Source organism: Chrysochloris asiatica, unplaced genomic scaffold (genome assembly GCF_000296735.1).
Source record: "Chrysochloris asiatica unplaced genomic scaffold, ChrAsi1.0 scaffold00029, whole genome shotgun sequence".
In the NCBI taxonomy this organism is placed as follows: Eukaryota; Metazoa; Chordata; class Mammalia; order Afrosoricida; family Chrysochloridae; genus Chrysochloris; species Chrysochloris asiatica.
The window spans coordinates 22,208,409-22,228,056 of NW_006408547.1; the positions used below are offsets into that span (position 1 = coordinate 22,208,409).

Genomic DNA, 19,648 nt, shown 5'->3' on the forward strand with positions numbered 1-19,648 from the left:
TGAAAAGTTTAATAAAAAAAAACACCCCTAACTAAAGCTCTAAACCACAGCTGTTCAACAGAAATATAAGCGTCACATAAGCAATTTGAAATTTTCTCAGTCACATTAGAAAAGTAAAAAGAAAAATGTGAAATTAATGTTAGTAATATATTTTATTTAAGCAAATACATACAAAATATTGTCACTTCAACATGTAATCAGTATGAAAAAAGTATTAATGAGACATTTCACAGTCTCTTTTTCAAACCAACCATTCAAAATCTGGAGCGTATTTTATACTTCTAGCACATCTTCATTTAAACACTGCATTTCAAGTACTTGATAGTGAAGCTCTAAGTAAACAGCGATGAGCCAAAGTTGACAAAAATTAGAATTCTCTTTACTGGACAACTTTGCATTCATTGTAGGCTAATATACAAATCAGCATCTCCAGTGAAGAGTTCTATTTCACAGTTAAAATGAAAACAACAAAAAAAGTGGTTCAAGAAACAAACAAAACCGACAAAGCAACCTGGGAGAAAATATTTGAAAAGCACACCTGTCTCATAAAGACTTACATCCAGACACATGAAACACTTTAAAAAATGCACTAATAAAACTAACCACTTAAAAAATATGCAGAATATTTAAACAGATACTGTTTCACAGCAAATAAGCACTTAAAGATGGTTAATGACATTAGACATCAGGGAAATGCAAATGAAGCCAAGATGAGATACACCATCCACCTATTATTGACTCTCATTGTGGCGCTGTAGGATAATCTCCAGACTGTGAACCACATGGTCAGAAGTTCAAACCCACCAGCAGCTCCCTATACAGGGTCTCTATGAGTCAGAACCAACTCAACGGTGTTTAACAACAACAACACGCACATACCCGAATAGCTACCATTAGAGGACTGATTGTCCAAAGGAGTGATGAGGATGTGGAAGAGGTTAGAACACTCTCAGACACTGCTGCTGACAATGTCAAATGGTGCAAAGACTTCAGAAAACAATTCAGCACTTTAAAAAAAGTGGTCAAACATATGCCTACCAAATGACCTAGCCACTCAGCTCAAGAGAAATGAAAGCATTTGCCCATATAATGGCTTAAACATAAGTGCTTACAAGAGTTACTTCTTAACAGCCCAAAAATGGAAATCATACCAGCTATCAACAGATTAATAGATAATCAAATTGGCATATATTCATACAAGGGATTTGTTAAGCGCCATTGAGTCAGTTCCAACCCACAGCGACCCTGTATAGGGTTCCCGAGGAGTGGCTGGAGGATTTGAACTGCAGATCTGTGGTTACCACTTTAGGGCTTTCACTACAGGATAATGCACTAGACCACAAGGTTGGTTTGAACTGCAAGGTCGGTGGTTCGAACTCAACGAGTCACTTCTCAGAAATGCTATACAGAGTCATTATGGATCAGAACCAACTCAACAGCACTGTAAAAAAAAAAAAATAAAACCCAAATTGGAAGGAACTGTTTAAATAGGTAACAACATATAAATCTCTAGATCGTGAAGGCGTCCAGAACATCCTCCAACCAACCCCCCCAAAAGAGTACATTCCCAATAGTTTATATAAAGTTTTAGAAAATGTACTTGATTTATAATGACAGAAAAAAGGTAAGTGGCTGTTTGAAGATGGGAGAGAGGAATGACAAAGGGGTTCAGGGGTGACAGATATATTGCCCATGGCAGCTTTCCAGGTGTTTACATGTCAAGATTTATCCATGGTAGACTTTAGTCATCTATAGCAATTGGATGTCAATTATACTTTAATCAACCCTATTAGAGGCAACTACTCTGCATTTTTAAAAATACGTTTAGTTTGTTTTGTGTTACTTCTTTGAATGGCCAATTGACAATGCTTGGAATTATTTGTAGAATTTATATGGATTTATAAAAGTCACCTAGCATTAAGAATATAATTTTGTTATAAACGTTGCCATTCCGTGATGCTGCCTTTCCCTGTGTGATCCTATTTTAGTATAGGAGTCGTGTTTGTCATTTTCCTTTAGTGTTTGTCTTTGGCATCATGTTTAGAAAAGTATCATAGGAAAGAGTGCTGTTACTTTAAGGGACTGCAACCAAAGTCACAGAACAAAATGTGCAAAAATTGTTTAATGGAAAACTAATTTGTTTTGTAAACTTTCACCTAATGTACAATAAAATGTATATATGGAGTCCTGGTGTGGCAATGTGGGGTTGGAACTGACTCGACTGTATTTAACAACAACATGTATGTATATAGAACATAGGCATGTATGTTAGTTGACTTGGTTCCGACCCACAATGACCCTGACCTTGTATACAGTTCCCGGGGAGCAGCTGGTGAACTTGAACCACCGACCTTGTGATTCTGCAGTCCAGCGCATTAACCTACTGTGCCACACCAAGACTCTCTCTCTCTCTCTCTCTCTCTATATATATATATATATACACATGTATTTATATGTTGTTATTGTTAAGTGCCGTCACTTTGGTTTTGACTCATAGCAACCCTATTATAAACCTTAGAAAGCTTTAGATTTTTATGGGAATCAAAAGCCTCATCTTTCTCCAGAGGAGCAACTATTGGGCTTGAACCGCCAACCTTGTTGTACATGGAGTCCTGGTGTGGTGGATAAACACGGAACAGCTAACTGCAAGATCTGTGGAAACCTAAACAGGGTTGCTATGGGTCAGAACCAACTCAACAGCACTTAGCAACAACAAAATCACATACGTCTATGATTCCGTGTCAAATGCAAAAGCTCAGTTTTCAGAAGCAAACGTGAGGGTCAACAAATCATTGAAGAGCTGTGAGTGTGAGTTGTGGTCCTCCCCTGTTAATCCTAGAATTCTCAGTAACTGAACTGGTGAAGAGCCAGGGACAGACACAGACTTGGGACTCACAGCAGCCGGAAATCAAGGACCTTTGGAGGTTGAAGAGATGTGCAATCCATGAGGAGCTTTCAGCTGCTTCAGAACCTGGAAGTGGAGTTTGGTCCAATTTCCCCATATCTTCAGGTACTAGAGGGGACGCTGCAGCTTAATGGCTGGACTGCAAGGTGGGCGGTTCAAGCTCACCAGCCACTCCTCGGAAACCCTATAAAGGATGCCTGTGAGTCAGAAGTAACTCGACAGCACTTAACAACATGTCATTAGAGTACATTGGGATGACAGACACACAGAGAACAAGAGAGTGCCTGAGATGCTTTAGTCACCTTACTTCAGGGGTACAACGTGTTTGTAGTAACAATCCAGAGAACACTGGATTATGCTTTCCTTCAATGAAACCATATGGGTAGAGGTCCAGCTTCTAAAATAGCAAAAAGTAAAATTGTAAAATTATTCCCTCATTTTATTCTATTAATCGTAATTCTCTTAACCTTAATATATTTTAAAGTATTGAACCTGTCTGATTTTTCTTGTGTAATGAGTTAAAGTTCTTTTCTTTTCCCCAAATGTTTCACCTAAAACCATTGCTCCAAAGCATTTGTTGAAATAATCAGACATTTTACAAGCATGTGAACCATCACCATTGACTAAACACTTGTACCCTATTTTCATTCCAGTATTTTTTTCTAGCTAGAGCCTTATTGTTTTATATACTGTAGCTTTGTAATTTTGGTATATAATTTGGCAAATTTTCTTTATTCTAAAAAAGAAAACGCTACTATCTTTAAAAATTAAAAAGTGTAACTATATCTCGAATGAAAAAGAAAATAGCAGCAAGTTCTCGTAAGAATTAATGGCATTGTTGTGGCTAGAGGCAGTGGAGTCAGTTCCAACTCACAGCGACCCTGCGCTCTCCTCACGTCACTCCTAGGTTTCAGTTCATTGCTGCAACCACAGTGTTGATCCATCTATTGGGGGTCTTCCTCCTTTTTACTGACCCTCCACTTTACATAGCACGATATCCTTCTCCAGAAGCTTGTCCTTCCTAATGACGTGTCTAAAGTATGCTCTTGCCATCCTTGCTTCTAAAGATTATTCTGGAGGCACTTATTCCAACAGAGATGCTTGTTCTATTGGCAGTCCGTAATATATTAAATATACTTCGCCAGCACCTTACTTCAAAAACATCAGTTCTTCCTCAAATTTCCGTATTATCAAGTTTTCGTACACAAATGAGGTGACTGAAAATACCAGGACTTGGGTCAGGTGCACATTAATCTTCAAAGGAACATTCTAGCTTTTTTAACATTTTAAAGATATCCTTTGCAGATTTGTCCAATGCAATAAATATATCATTTGATTTTCTGAATGCTGTTTCCTTGGGCATTGACTGTGGGTTTAAGGAAAATTAAGTGTTTGACAGCTCAGTGTTTGTTGTTTATCATGATGCTGCTTATTGGCCCAGTTATGAAGATATTTGAGTTCATTATGTTTAGGTAGAATTCAAATCAAAGGCTTTGATCTTCATCAACAAGTACTTCAAGTCCTCTTGCAGTAACCTGCATTACAAAATTTGCTAATGAGTCTTCCCCTTCAATCCTGATGCAGAGTAATTCTTCATATAGTCCAACTTCTCGGGTTTGCTCAGCATACAGATTAAGCATGGTGAAAGGATACAACTCTGACGCATACCTTTCCTGATTGAAACCACAGTATCTATCCCATTCTATTTAACCGAACGCCTGCCTGATGCTCTATGTAAAGGCTCTATCTGAGCACAATTCAGTGTACTGGAATTCCCACTTTTTGTAATGCTATCTATAATTTGTTACAAAACACACAGACAAGTGTGGTGGCATGGTCAGTAAAACACAGGTAAACATCCTTCTGGTACTGTCTGCTTTGAGCCAAGATCCATCTAATGTCAGCAACATCCCTCCTTCCATATCCTTGTATGAATCTGGGTTGAAGTCTTAAATCTATGGCAGATCCCTGCTGATGTACTGCTGCAATCATTTTTTAATTCAGCAAAATTTTACTTGCATGTGATATTAATAATGTTGTCTGATAATTTCCACATTCTACTGGATCAACTTTCTTTGGAATGGACACACATAAAAAAAGTCAGGCCTCCAGTTGGAAAACATTTAAGTAGTCTATGGGCAAAAAACTATGGAATGACACAGGAAACATCAAAAGCAGCTAGAAAGGATCCACAGAATCACGATTCCAAAAAGAAGTGAATTGGCACTGAACAGTTACAGGAGAGAGCACATGACCAAGAACCAATGGGACAGGAGAAAGACGTTCAAGCTGCACTGCAGACACTGGTGGAAAACAGTCTGCAGAAATTGACAGAACACCAACTGAAATGTTTGCACAAATGGATGCTTGGAAGAATGGCCTTGAGGATCCATTATATAAAGTGAAATGCTGATTTAACAGTGAGAAAGACATTCTACAAGAATTCAATTGAAGAAATGCTAAACCAAGAGGAAATAGTACATATGAAAATCACTTAAAAAGGCACATGATGTACACATTGCATAATGATAAATAATATCAAAGTGAAAAGGAAATAATTAGCAAACATTGATCAATATACCAGGAAAAATGAATAAAAATACACATTAGGAGCTAAAGGGGCATAACTCAAATATGAATGCATTAAAATGTTTACATTTTTGGAAATATTAACGCCAATGACTTTGAAAATTTTAATGGAAATGCACGATTTTAGAAAGTAAAATTACTAAAAAATAACTCAAAATATCTGAATAGTCTAATAAATGAGAAGGTTGTTTATATTCTACCCACTAAAAAGGTGCCAAGTAATTCTTAGGCTATTAAAACTAAGTAGGGTCATTAGGATAAATAATTACTAGTTCAAGACAGTGCTATTTCTGACAAATGGCAAAAAGCTCTAAGAATTGACATCTCTGAGCTAATTTGACCTGTCACTCTTTTCTTTTCTGCCAAGGCAAATTCCAGCAGACCCTTGCAATCTAGCCGTAACTTCACTGAATTCAGAGTTATTCTAGCTCTACCTACAATTCACATACTTAATTGCATTCATCTGATCATTATTTCCATATAACTTATAAATACATAATTACTATTTCTGAATTCTAATTTCCTACATTGTTCTATCATCTTCTTCTTATATATTTATTTAAATACATAAAACGCTTACTTGAGAAGGTGATGTTTCCATTCCTAACACAGGGCAACCATTTACTTCAGTTCTACATAAAGATGACAGCAGAAGAGAAATCTTACTACTTTATAACTAAAGGATTTAACTCAAACATTAACAGCCACAAGCAACACTAGTGCTTACCTGACAATAAACGTAACTTAGAGCTTCAGATAGCACACCCAGTATGAAGGCAGCTCCTGGTAACAAATGTGTTTTGGTATATAGTTTGTGATCTGTGACTCAGTTTGAGTGTGAACACTGTAATTTACTAAAAGTGCTTTCTTAATAATGATCACTCGGGTCCTTCATGTTTGCTGGTGTGGTACTGCTGTAGGGTATGCACTAGACTGCTAATCCCAAGGTCAGTGGTTCAAACCCACCAGCTGCTCCTCAGAAACCCTATACAGGGTCTCTACAAGTTGGAATAGACTCGACAACGCTTAACAAATTGTGTTTACTGTGCTTCCATATCCTATTCTTCAAAGTCTGGAGGACTGATTCTCGCATAAGGAATCGAGGCTTATTGCTCCTCTGTATTGTGCTAGTGATAAGGTCAGCAAGGAAGAAATGGCCAGTGTGTGTCCCATTCCAGTGAGGTAACCAAAACTCCCAACCAAACCCAATGCTATGGAGTCAGTTCCAACTCAGTGAACCTGTAGAACTGTTCATTATGGTTTCCAAGACTGTAAATCTTTACAGGGACACATAACCTCAGCTTTCTCCCAGGGACTGGTTGGTGGGTTTATCCCTTGACCCTGCTGTGAGCAGCCCAATGCTTAACCCACTGCTCCACCAGGGCTCCTTTCAGTTGAGCTAATTAGCCTAATAATCACAAGAAAGGCATGTCCTTTCAACAGAATTCCACCTCTAAGCAGAGTGTAACTTTCCATTCAGCCACAGTAAGTTACCTGCCTGTGTGGGAAGGAGGTCTTCCCTCAGTACCAGTCTCCGATACATTCACCACTCTTCACCTCTATCCCGTAACAGACTGACTGTGTCGGCTTCACAATGATGCCCGTATTATAGATGGACACGTTATGTGTGTGTCCGGCCTCATCTTCCCATCACCACAACCCACACTCTTCTGATTACCTAGGGGAGCGTGGGGGGTGACGAGCCCACCTTCCGGGCTTACGTTTATATTCTAATAGTTTGACCTGGAACCCAGCTCCTGCCAGGACTCTCCTGGGCGCTGATATGAATGATGATACCTTTACAGAAGTCGTGTCCATAATTCAGAGGTCTAATCTAATTACTTGGATGGTTCCTAATCTTCACCGGAGGTGTAATTCCTAAATCTAGACCACATTTCACAGTGGTTCCATGAATATCAACACCTTGAGAAATGCTTCAAGTAACTTTAAAAAATGGGTTCTATGGTCAAGTAACTCTTGGAAATTTCTCTTGGAGATACACAATTCCTGGGAAGTCTTGTAGTAGAGAAACCTGCTTCAAACTTCGGATTTTATATGGCTTTTTAAGCTAAAATTCAATTTATAGCCTATGAATTTCTGACCATCATGCATTCAACTCTGCCTTGTCAGGACTCTGGATTTCCCCTCTTGTTTCAAATGGACTCTACACATCAAAGGAACCCGCTGCAGATACATCACTAAAAAGTTAGCCTACACAGGTATCAAGTGGAAGGTAAACTTTCCCAACTAAAGTTGCACATAAGGTCTCACGTCTTGGTTTCAGTGATTAGCAAATAATCCATTTAGTATTGCACATTAGATCAAGCTCTTATCAACCCCAAACCTGGCGAGTAAACTATACCCATTTATCAAGAAATAACCAATGCACTTGAAAGATAATTGCTTTTAATTTCCTAAGTTTTCACTTACGGAACATAATAAAGGCAAATTTATATGACCTGATATGACATTTTTACAAAAAAAAAAACAAAAACACTTTTCCCTCAACATCTAGTCAGAATTATATAAATATTTACACTGAAAAAATAGGCAAGGAAAAAGGAAATCTTCATTATCCAAGTCAATTTCTTTCCAATGTTTACCAGGATTTTGAAAATAAAATACTTCCTTAACTTCTCTAGCCATTCATCTGTACACATTGCTTCAGCCGAACAGTTTTAAAACACTGAAGATGAAGGTGTAGATGTTTTTGTTCCATAGCACTCATGTTTTAGAAATTCTCTGAAATACTAAATTAAATACAAAAATGTAAACTTTGAAAGAAGAGCAAAGGATAATAAACATATGTAAAGATAATGTATTAAGAGATAAATGTTCTCACAGGTTAATACTTTATAACATCAAAACCCAAAATAAAATAGTCTATATATTTTGTCAGGGACATTTTGTTCCAATTTGATTATATTAACAAAAAAGGATGTTTTAAAAAAATAGTAATGGCACCCCCACCTCAATTTCTGAATATCCCACCACCCTAATTTTCTCACAAAGAAAGTTTTGTTTGTTGTTTTCTTTTTTAAAAAACAACAACAAAGTGACAAATATAAATTATGGAATGGAGAACTCTGATGCTCAACAAAGTGTGCTATCTTTTAAATAAGATTTTAAAAAATAAAACTTGAATAGTGCAAACCAACCCATTTAACTTAGTGATAGTACAAATCTATTCATCTCTAACGTATAAAATCATGACCTCAAATTCTACCAAGACACAGTGCCATCAGAACACCTGAAGTATTAGTGGGCAGAAATGGTAGACACTGAGCAGCATGCCACATGGCTTTAGAATTGAAATGTGAACTTTATGTCTAATAACGCAGTTAACAGCGGCTGTAACTCCTTGTGATTATACAGAATGCTTCACATGTGGGAACTGCGTCGTCCTCTAGTGCCCAGAGACACTCGCAGTCTTGGTTCTCTGGCCTTGTAGTGCTCATTGAAGTCCAATCGAAAGCTAAGAAACCGAAGACTTTCATCAGAGCTGGTTGTCAGTAACACCAAAAACTGTTGCACAATACCCTAAAAAGAAACACAAAAAATAAAATATTAATTTCTTGGGAGGAAAAAAATACTCACAAAATATACCCAAACAATTTTAATCCACTTAGAAGTTCTTTTTCCTTCTAAGTCAACAAGCATTTAATACACACCCAGGTGCACAGAGAAACAAATGCTGTTTCATAATCCAACAGTTTACCAGCAGCCCATAAAAGTAAGAGATATCCCGTTTTACTAATCTAAATCATGTATGAATATGTTTTGTTTTGTAGAAACAAAAATTGAAATCTTTCAACTAACTGATGTAACATTGGAGGAGCTTATTCATCTATGCCAAGAAATCTGGAAGACAGTCTATATGAGTATGTTTTATTTAAAACCCATTAACCAAATTTTCTGCCCTTAAATTCTCTAATAAGCAAAACAGGAAAGTAAAATTTAAAACATACATAATGTCCTTTTTATTTTGAATATTAAACTCAGTTGTTTACACTATTATCTTTCACATTTATGAAAGGTTTAATTACAGTCAGTCCTAAAAATGACTCGAAAATAAATCTTTAGGATATAAAAGATGTATGTTGTTAGTTGCCACTGAGTGGGTTCGAACTCACAGCAACTCATGCACAAGAGAACCAACAGCCCAGTCCTGCGCCGTGCTCCTCATCCCCACTGTCTGAGTGCATTACAGCAGCCAGCCTGTCAGTGCATCTCCTAGACGTTCTTCCTCTTTGCCTTGTCTCTGCATTTTACCAAGCCTGATGTCTTTTTCTAGGGACTCATCCCTCCTGATAATAAGCCCAGAGTATGTGAGAGCAAGCCTCACCATTTTTGCTTGTAAGGAGCATTCTGGCTGTACTTTATCCTAGACAGGACAGTTTTGTTTGTTCTCCTGGCAGTCCAAAGTAGACGGTACATTATTCACCTTAATTTAAATGCATCAGTTCTGCTTTGGTTTTCCTTATTGAATCATTCAATTTTCATAAACATATGAGGAGATTAAAAATACCATGGCTTGGGTCAGACACACCTTTGCTTTTTAACATTTTAAAGACCTCTTTTGCGGACTTGCCCAATGCAATCTGTCATCTATTTAATTTCTTGAGTGCTACTTCCATGGCACTGATTGAGGATCCAAGTAAAATGGAATCCTTGTATAATCTAAATTACTCCCTTAATGTCTCAATGCCTTTATAAATTTAAGGCTAAAGTTATCTATTTCTCCTCATTATCCAGATGACATGAGCTGTTTATTCAAACACTGTCGTTGAGTTGACACTGACTCAGAGCGACTTTATGCATAACAGAACAAACACTGCCCGGTCCTTTGCCAACTTCACTTGAGCCCATTGTTACTGCCACTGTGTTAGTCCATCTCATTGGAGGTCTTCCTCTTTTTCGCTGACCCTCCACTTTACCAAGCATGATGTCCTCCAGGGACTGGTCCCTCCTGATGATATGTCTAAAGTATGAGAGACGAAATCTGGTCATTCTGACTACTAAGGAGCACTTTGGCTGTCCGTCTTCCAACACAGATGTATTTGTTCTTTTGGTGGTCCATGGTACTTTTAATGTTCTCCTCCAACACCGTAACTCAAATGCATCAATTTTTCTAAGGTCTTGTTTATTCGCTGTCCAGCTTTCCCATGCATATGAGGTTACTGAAAATGCCATGGCTTGGGTCAGGCGCACCTTAGTCCTCAAACTGACATCTTTGCTTTTGAACATTTTAAGAGGTCGTGTGCAGATTTGACTAATGCTGTATGTCGTTTGATTTCATGACGGTAGTTTTCATAAGTGTCAATGGCTGATCTGAGTAACATGAAGTCTTAGACAACTTCAGTCTTTTTGCCATTTATATGGATGTTGTTAGCCCAGTGGTGGGGTTTTCCTTTTCTTTACACTGAGACGCAACCATACCCGAAGGTTGTGGTCTTTAATCTTTATCAGTAAGTATTTTAAATCCTCTTTGCTTTCAGCAAGCAAGGTTGTATGATCTGCAAATTTGTATGATCTGTAGGTTTTAATGAGTCTTCCTCTAAGCCTGATGCTACGTTCTTCTTCATATAATTCAGCTTTGTGAATTAGTTTCTCAGCATACAGGTTGAATAAGTATGGTGAAAGAATACAACCCTGGTGCACACCTTTCCTAATTTTAAACCACTCAGTGTTTCCTTACTGTGTTTGAACAACTGCTTCTTGGTCTATATACAGGTTCCTCATGAACACAATTAAGAGTTACGGAATTTGTTGTACTGTGGTGATTTGAGTGTTGCTGTGATTCTGGATGTGTCACTAATGATGGACAAGTTTTAGATGACCTTCCAGGCTAAGATTCCAACTTTGATATGACAAAATTACTGATGTTTCTGATGGTGGTGGTATACCACGGAGTCAGTTCTGACTCACAGTGGCCCTGTTTAGGGTTTACAAAGCTGTAAAACTTTATGGGAGCAGAAACCCTCATCTTTCTCCTGCAGAGCAGCTGGTACATTCGAACTGCTGACCTTTCAGTTAGCAGCCAAATGTGTAAGCAGCACTACGCTACCAGGGTTCTTGTTTTCTACTTACGGTTAAAGCAGGCACTTAGCTCACAATCCCATTTCTGTGAAAACACAAGACTTACCGCATTGCGAGCAGACACTGAGGCCCACAGTAAACTGCTGCTGGCTGCTTTGGGAAAGTCAGTGAAACATCGCACCCTTTTCAACCTCAAAACATCGATGTCAATGCACACAGGTAGATTCAGGAGGAATACCTGGGAGACTGGTGTATGGGTGGGCTCATTCATATACGTTATATAAAGTAATTTTACTTTTTTGCAAATGTAGTGTTTCTGAGTGTGAATATCATTGTATTTCAAGAGCAAATGAAAAAAAAGTTCCTAAGAAATTATATTTCTAAAAAGTTAGACAGTTACTTCCAAAGAAGTGATAGTTTGAAACATAATGATGTAAAATTCATTACAAGTAACTCTGAATATTTATTTCCACAATGAGTCTAGTGTCTCATTCTTAAACAGTCAATGACAAATATCAAGTTAACACAGTTCCATTTTCAAGCACCTCTACAAAGAGAACAGCAAAGGTTTTTTTTTTCTATTAAGGAAAAGGAAATTGAATGATAATAATTTACAGTGAAGATTAAAACTAGTTTGAACAAAATCATTTTTTAAAAAATGAGCACATGGACAAACTTTTGAAGTTATTAAAGAGTATTACTCTTTTGCAGCTGAATAACATTTTGTTTGAACGATATGCCGAACCATTTAAAAAGAAATATGAATACACACACATATAGTCACATGATGGGGTAAAAAAGTATTTCATACTAAAACACCTATCTAATAAAAAGATAAATTTGTATTGAATGCAAACCAGTCATTGCCACCACTTATAAAACATTTTCAACAAAAATGAAAAGTAGGCCAAAAATTAGAAGCAGTTCATTTGTTCAAGGAAATGACTCATTGTAAGTTACACTAAAGAAAAACATAAAGTTAGAAAGTGTGAGGATTCTGTGGAGCAAATCTGATTCCTGCAGATCAGGCTGGAAGATACTCATGTAAAAATTTTGAGCAGTATTAACATACTGTTGTTGTAAAGTGCCGTAGAGTCAGTTCTGACTCATAGCGACCCTGTATAGGGTTTCTGAGGAGCAGCTGGGGGATTTGAACCACGGACCTTGCAGTCCAGTGCATTAACCCACAGTGCCACACCAGAGCTCTATATTAACATACTAGCACACACACAAACAATTTCTGAAAGTTTTGAGAGTCTGATATTTTATTTGCTTTCCTAATTAGCATGAAGAGTCCTGATGTGGCACTGTAGGTTCATGCGCTGGACTGCAAAGTTAGTTTGAACCATAAGGTCGGTGGTTCAAGCTCATCAGCTGCTCTCTGGTAACCCTATACAGGGTTCGCAGTGGGTTGGAACTGACTCATTGGCACTTAACAGCAACAAAAATTAACATGAACTGAATGGAAAATTCCCTCTTTGGTGATTTCACCATTAGAATCATAAAATGAATCCAGAAAGTCAGCAGAGTCTGTGTCCTCTGTTGGCTAGCTTCTTGTTGCAGCACTTTAGAAATGCTAATGGAGGACTCCACCTGGAGTCTTGAATTCTGGGCCCTTTAGACAAAGGCAATAGATGCAAGACACTTCTGTATGTCTCCTATCAAAGATTCCCACATGGTAATATCTTAAGGGCTTGTGGAGAAGAGTTAGGCTTGTAGTAAGATAAAAATGCGAACCAGCTCTAGGGCAGTGGCTGCACATCGGGGACTTCTAAGCATCCTGGTGTTCGGGCTACGCTGTAGCCTGAATACATCACAAAGTCTCCGCCAATGTCCCAGTCACAGGCATCACAAACTTTCACAGGCTCCCCAGGTGATTCAACTACAACTACACAGCCAGGGCTAGGAACCACTGTACTTACTGTTCACAGCTACATAAGTAAGTGCTACATTGATTGATTGAAACGATTCATGTTTAGTCATTTTGAAAACAACTGTTAATTACAGAAAATGACAAATGTGAATTTGATAAGCACAATTTTATAAATCAATTCGCACCTGGTAGAAATGTGTCAATATCCGCAACTGTGAACACATTTTTGGTATAGATTCTTGAAATTCTCGAATCCTCTTGTTCTCTTCCTCTTCCTCGGCTGCTGTAACTCCCCACTGGCCCTGAAGAACCAAAGCAGCAAATGTGAGTTTAAACCCTAATGAATGGAGGAGCTGTTCATTAACAAGGGGGAACTGAGCACCTGCTATGTTCGTTGGAAGATAAATGCTTTGTATAACCTTCTGCAATGTCAAAACGTTCATGATGATTTTTTGAAGATGCCAAATTATTCTCCAGATTTTTTTAACAATGTATCTAAGAGATATTTGATTTCAATACATATGGCTTACACAAAGAACTGTCTTACCTTTTAAAAAATAACTATAGTATTACATTGTGTAAGACACATCAATCTAATTCATCATGAGTCAACCAGTCTTTTACATTACAAACAACATGTAGCAAATACAAAGGTGCTTTAAAAAGTTTGTGGAAAATGTAATTAAAAGATAAAGGAATTTTTCTAGTAACTTTCTAGAGCCTCCTTGGAGCCTTTTATCTTCTGGTCATTCTGTGTATATTTAACATAGATGTAGTACAGAGAAGTAAAACCGCATGGTTCAAAGTACTGGTACCTCTGAAATCTTGCTTTAATTCTTGACTTTACTAACAAACCTTATTATTTTCCCACCAAACACGATATACAAGGGTAAGTCAAAAAAGTATTGGTATAAAACCAAAGAACACTTTATTAAACAATATCAAAATGCAAAGCTGCTGTTTCTTAACACATCCTCCCATCTAGTTTCATACACTTCTCTATGATTTATACCACAACAAAGCAGCATCTTTGAGGGACTCAAAAGTACATCCTTAGCAATGTCTTTTGAGTTTGTGGAACAGAGAAGTCTAAATGGGCAAGAGCAGGCAAGATTTCCCAAGGAAACGCACATGGGTCCACTCTTGATACCCTTGAAAAACGGGCAAGTGCATTGTCATCAGGAAAAAAAAAACAGGAATTCCTCAACACACCTTTCTCACCAATACTGTTGTTAATTTTCTTGAAATACCTTTCTAATAAGCCCACGTGAATGTCCTTGAAGACAATCTACCAAGATTAACCTCTGGAATTCCTAAAGACATTATGACCTTCTAAGCCGACCTCTCTGCTCTGAGTTTAACTGGCTCAGCAGAGCCTCTCAGAAGCCAATTTTGAGTAGACTTTTTTTTCTTCTTGTTAAGGATACCCTATGGAGTTCTGGGTGTGGTGCTGGAGAATACACACTGAACTGCTGACCACAAGGGCAGTGGTTCAAACCCACAAAGGAGAAAATGAAAGTCCTCTGTTACTGAGAGAGAACTTGTCTACAGCCACACACTGGCTGCAGATTTGCTTAAACACATTTTATTTGGAATAAGCTGGTGCATCTGATTTACCCTTGTATTTCTATAGAGAAGATGTTGTTGTTGTTAGTTGCCACTGAGTCAGTACCGACCCACAGTGACCTTATGCACAGCAGAACAAAACACTGCCAGATCCTGGACCAACCTCACTACTGTTGCCATGCTTGAGTCCATCGATGCTGCCACTTTCCCAATCCATCTTGCTAGGGGTCTTCCTCTTTTTCTCTGACCCTCCACCTTACCAAACATGATATCCTTCTCCAGCGACTAGTCCCTCCTGACAATATGTCCGAAGTATGAGAGACAATGTTTGGCCATCCTGGCCTCCAAGGAGCACTCTGGCTGCACTTCTTCCAAAATGGATCTATTGGTTCTTCTGGCAGCCCATGGCACTTTCAATATTCTCCTCCAGAACCATCTATTTCTATTTTGTAATGTGCGTTTTAAAAAACTATTAAATCAAGGTGAATTTGACCACATGCTTTTCTGCATATATAGGAATTGCTTTAAGATTTTATTTTAATCCATTAACCTGGTGAATTCCATTTCTAGGTTTCCTGAACCCGTGCATTCCTGAACTAAGCCCCAGTCTCGGTGAACTATTCTTTCAATATTCTGCTAGACATTTTCACCAGTATTTTATGTAACACTTTCCATCAATATTTATTTGTTCTCTTTTTGGGTTTTGTCATCAACCTCAGGAAACTTCATAAACAGAAGTTGGAAGCGTTCTTTTCTGTAACTATGGAATAGTTTATAGAGCATAAGGGTTACCCACTGTTCCCAGGTTGACAGAATTCCTCAGTACAAAGAACAATTCTGGCACTTAGGTGGAGAGTTCCTCATTTAGTTCTTGTTCAGTAGTTGTTCTGTTTAGATTTGCCTTCTCTTCAGAGGTCAATTGTGGAAATTTAGAGAAAATCATTAATTTTCACTAGGTTTATAGCTCTTTTTCCATTAAGGTGAGCAAAACAGTATCAGTGATATTTTTGTCATTTGTTTGATATATTTGTGTTCCCTTCTGCATTATCTACTAGATGAGTTAATATCTTTATTTTATTCCACCATTCCTATCTACCTGCCTCCCACTCCGCCCCTCCAAAAAAAACAAAAGGGAACCAACTTTTGGATTTTATTAGTACCTTTTTACTCTTCTTATTCACTATTTTTTGCTTTCATATTTACTAAGCATTTTCTACAGCTTTTTTTCCCCAGCTTATTTTACTGGTATATTCCTAAATTTCTTGAATCAGATGTTTATTTAGTTTCACTCTGATTATTCTACGTTTAGAGTAATGTTTTACCTGTATCCCTAGGTTCTAACATATAGCATTTCCATTATTGTTACTCTAAAAAGCATTAATTCTGACTTTGGTTTCCTGATTGATGTTAAGAACTATTTATGAAAGAGATCTAAATATTCAAATGGTAAAATTTTCAGTTGTTGCAAATAGTGTTGGAGTCTACTCTCGGTACTAAGTTGTACATTTATTTCACTGTTCCACAGAATGTGTTTTATACTAAGTAGTAAGTATGTTGTTGTTGTTGAGTGCCATCGAGTCGGGTCCGACCCATAGCGACCCTATACAGGGTTTCCGAGGGTGTAAATCCTTACGGGAGTAGAAAGCCTCATCTTTCTCCCACGGAGCGGCTAGTAGTTTCGAACCGCTGACCTTAAGGTTCGCAGCCCGATTCGTAACCACTACGCTACCAGAGCTCCTTAAGTAGTAAGTATAGCCAAAACCAAAATCAAACAGTGAACAACAATCCACTGCCATCGAGTTGATTTAACATCATAGCGACTCTAGGTAGGGTTTCTCAGAATGTGAATCTAGTTTCTGTAATTAACTTACTGAGATTTTCTTTGAGGCATAATATGCAATCGATTATTTTCATGGACACATTAAAAACACCAAGACTAAACCTCCACCACTGAGTTGATTCCAACCATGGTGTCCCTGTAGGGGGTTCCCAGACTGTACGTCTTTAAGGGAAGAGCTGAGCCTGTGGATAGAAGCCAGTGCCTAAGCCACAGCACCACCAGGGCTCCTTGGACAGTTGAGAAAGTATACGGCCAGATTTACTGTAAAACGTTTGATGTAACACAATTACATCCCACTGATTTGTATGCCTTTGACAGTCTACACTTAAGTTCATTTCTCTGTGTTTTTTTCCTATATTATGTGGCACTTTTATAGCTAGTGATAATTGTCTCCTGTCTTCATTATGGCAAATATCTTTCATAACTACAAGGTATTTTTGCCAAGTTTACTGCTTTGCCTCTGAGCCACAAGCTGCTTTCTTTTGACCTGCATGTATTTAGTGTGCCTTGTTCAATCTTTTCATTTTCCATGTCATTCTGTGTGGAGTGGGTCTCTTCTTTATCAGAACTTTCCTACTAGCAGGGATACAGTCTCCTAGCAAGTCACCCTCAGCTTCAGGGAATCGAGTTCAGTCATGGAAGGACGCTGGCTTAACCTGCTCTTTCCCGGAGTCCTTTCCTGTTCTTCCCAGGGGTTTAGTCTCGTTGTATTTATTGACATCCGTGATTACGACTGGTCTCAGCTCTGCTATACTTTGTTAAAGGTTTGTGTAGAATAGAGTGGATGGTAACAAAAGCTACACTTGTCTAAATGTCTTGTTTTTTATAAACTTCACTTCAAAAACATGTAAATATTTCACATAATTAAATTTATTTTATAAATAAAATTCCTACAGATTAAAAGAAAAAGTGAAAGCAATTAATTTAACTGTGGATATGGAATTGGTAGAAAACTCCAAAAGGAGAACAAGTCTTAAGGGGCATCACAACATGGAATCGGGCCATACGCATTCACTGGAGTAAGCAGCCATGGTGGCACAGTTATCAAGCGCTCAGCTGCCAAGTGAAAGGCACGGGGTTCTAACCTACCATCTGGTTCATGGAGAAAGGTGTGACCATCTCTTTCTCTAAACATCTACAGCTTTGGGAACCCTATGGGGCAATTCTACTCTGCTCTACCAGGAAGCTATGAGTCAGAATCAACTCAGGGCAACAGGTGTGGGTATCTACCCGGACAGTCTAAAGGGAAAAAGTAACTGCTAACATAAGTAATTTCAGTATCTGGGCTTTTGGTGGTAGTATCGGGATTTGTATTCTGGGACAGCTGTAGTGTATGTCTCTGTGCTGTAGGATAGCAAAGAAGCAAATATGTTAACGGGAGAAACCAAGATTTCCAATGTATAATAAATGTTGTGTGTTTTTTGTTTTTTTTTTTAAAACCAAAGAAGTAAAAGCCTGTTGTTAATCCTCAATTTGAATAGGAAATATCATGACAATGTAGGGGTTTGAGAAGGCAGGTGGAGAAAGGGCAAAGAACTAGAGACATGGATTAAAGAAGGAAGAGAACACTATGGGGGTTCTCTCAATGACAGGATGTCGAAAGTGAAGTAAGCAGAGTCACCTTCAGTACAACACAATCTTAGAAGCTCTTGGGACTTTCTTATGAGTCTCTTGTATAATCTCCTCAAAATTTCAGCTTAAACAATAGCTTAGACAACCATTTTGTCTTTTGAATTTAAACAGTTTTCCTTTTGCAGTTTGAGCTTTTAGACCCCTTGCTGTGCCCTTAAATATGTCTGAATGAAGTACGCTGAGAAATCCTGGACTTAGCATTATGTCTGCTTCACTCCACTGTTGATGGCTGATAGTTTGGAGAGAGATCATCAACGCCAACATAGCTGGCAGCCATGCTATTATCATAGTGTTAAGATCCTAAGGATTGATTTTTTTTTTTTTTTAGTAGCTTTTATATAGTTAAGTAATTCTGCAGACAGATATGAACAGTTAAAGAAAAGAAAGAGGAAAGGCAATGGTCAGCACTTATTGGACACTTAACAAATGCTAAATAACTGACAAACAGTGTCAGGTGAAAATCAGGAACTAAGAACTATTATTTACAATTATATCTGTTTTACAAATAAGAAAACTCTACCTTGAAGTTCAGTCAGCCAAGTGTACAACGAGCCTAACTGTAAAGCTGGAAGAGAATCTTTAGTCTACAGAACCCAGCAGCTATCCACAAGGTTGTTTGGACGAGGTTCACAAGACTCTGTGCACACAAACTCTCTGACACTTTAGAATCGTAAGCCAAACTTGTGCAATGTCTCTTCTAGACAATCTTTGTACACTCTCACCTAACGACTTTTTCTGATGGATCTAGGTTAAGAGTGGGTGGGGAAAGATGCTGATGACTATATAATTTAGTTGTGAGAACTGTTAACAAGGCTAATTGGGATGGATCAATTTTGCCAGCCTGCCAGGTATCACATGAGCTAACTCAGAAGCAGATCGGTAGGGGGATCTCACGACCATCAAGGAAGAGCCAGAACTGGAGTACATACTCTGGACCCTGCGTATGCTCATTCAAGCCCCTTGCCCCAGGGAGAGAAAGCAATGAGCTGGGAGAAGTGTCAGAGGAGCAGCAGGGGCAGACCCTGAAACCTGCACAGGACTCATGGACAGAAATGTGAGCGGGAGGCTGATTTGTAGAATGGAGTGCCTCCCAGAGACTGAACTGGGGGAGCTAGGGCTGAGTACCTTCAGGCGGAGGCTCATGGTGGAGTGGAGTGCCCTGTGGGCATCTATCAGCAGCCCTAAAGCTCTTCGTAATGTTGTC

At 38.3% G+C, this 19,648-nt stretch overlaps 1 protein-coding gene across 1 annotated transcript in view; it reads right to left on the reverse strand.

Annotated features, from left to right (window-relative positions):
• Positions 1 to 8,875: 8,875 nt before the first annotated feature.
• Positions 8,876 to 19,648, reverse strand: part of TUBGCP3 (tubulin, gamma complex associated protein 3) — a 151,896-nt gene continuing 141,123 nt past the window's right edge. Inside the window, 2 exon segments of the mRNA XM_006851544.1 lie at positions 8,876 to 9,034; positions 13,592 to 13,708. Of these exon segments, the coding sequence (XP_006851607.1) occupies positions 8,876 to 9,034; positions 13,592 to 13,708 (276 nt within the window).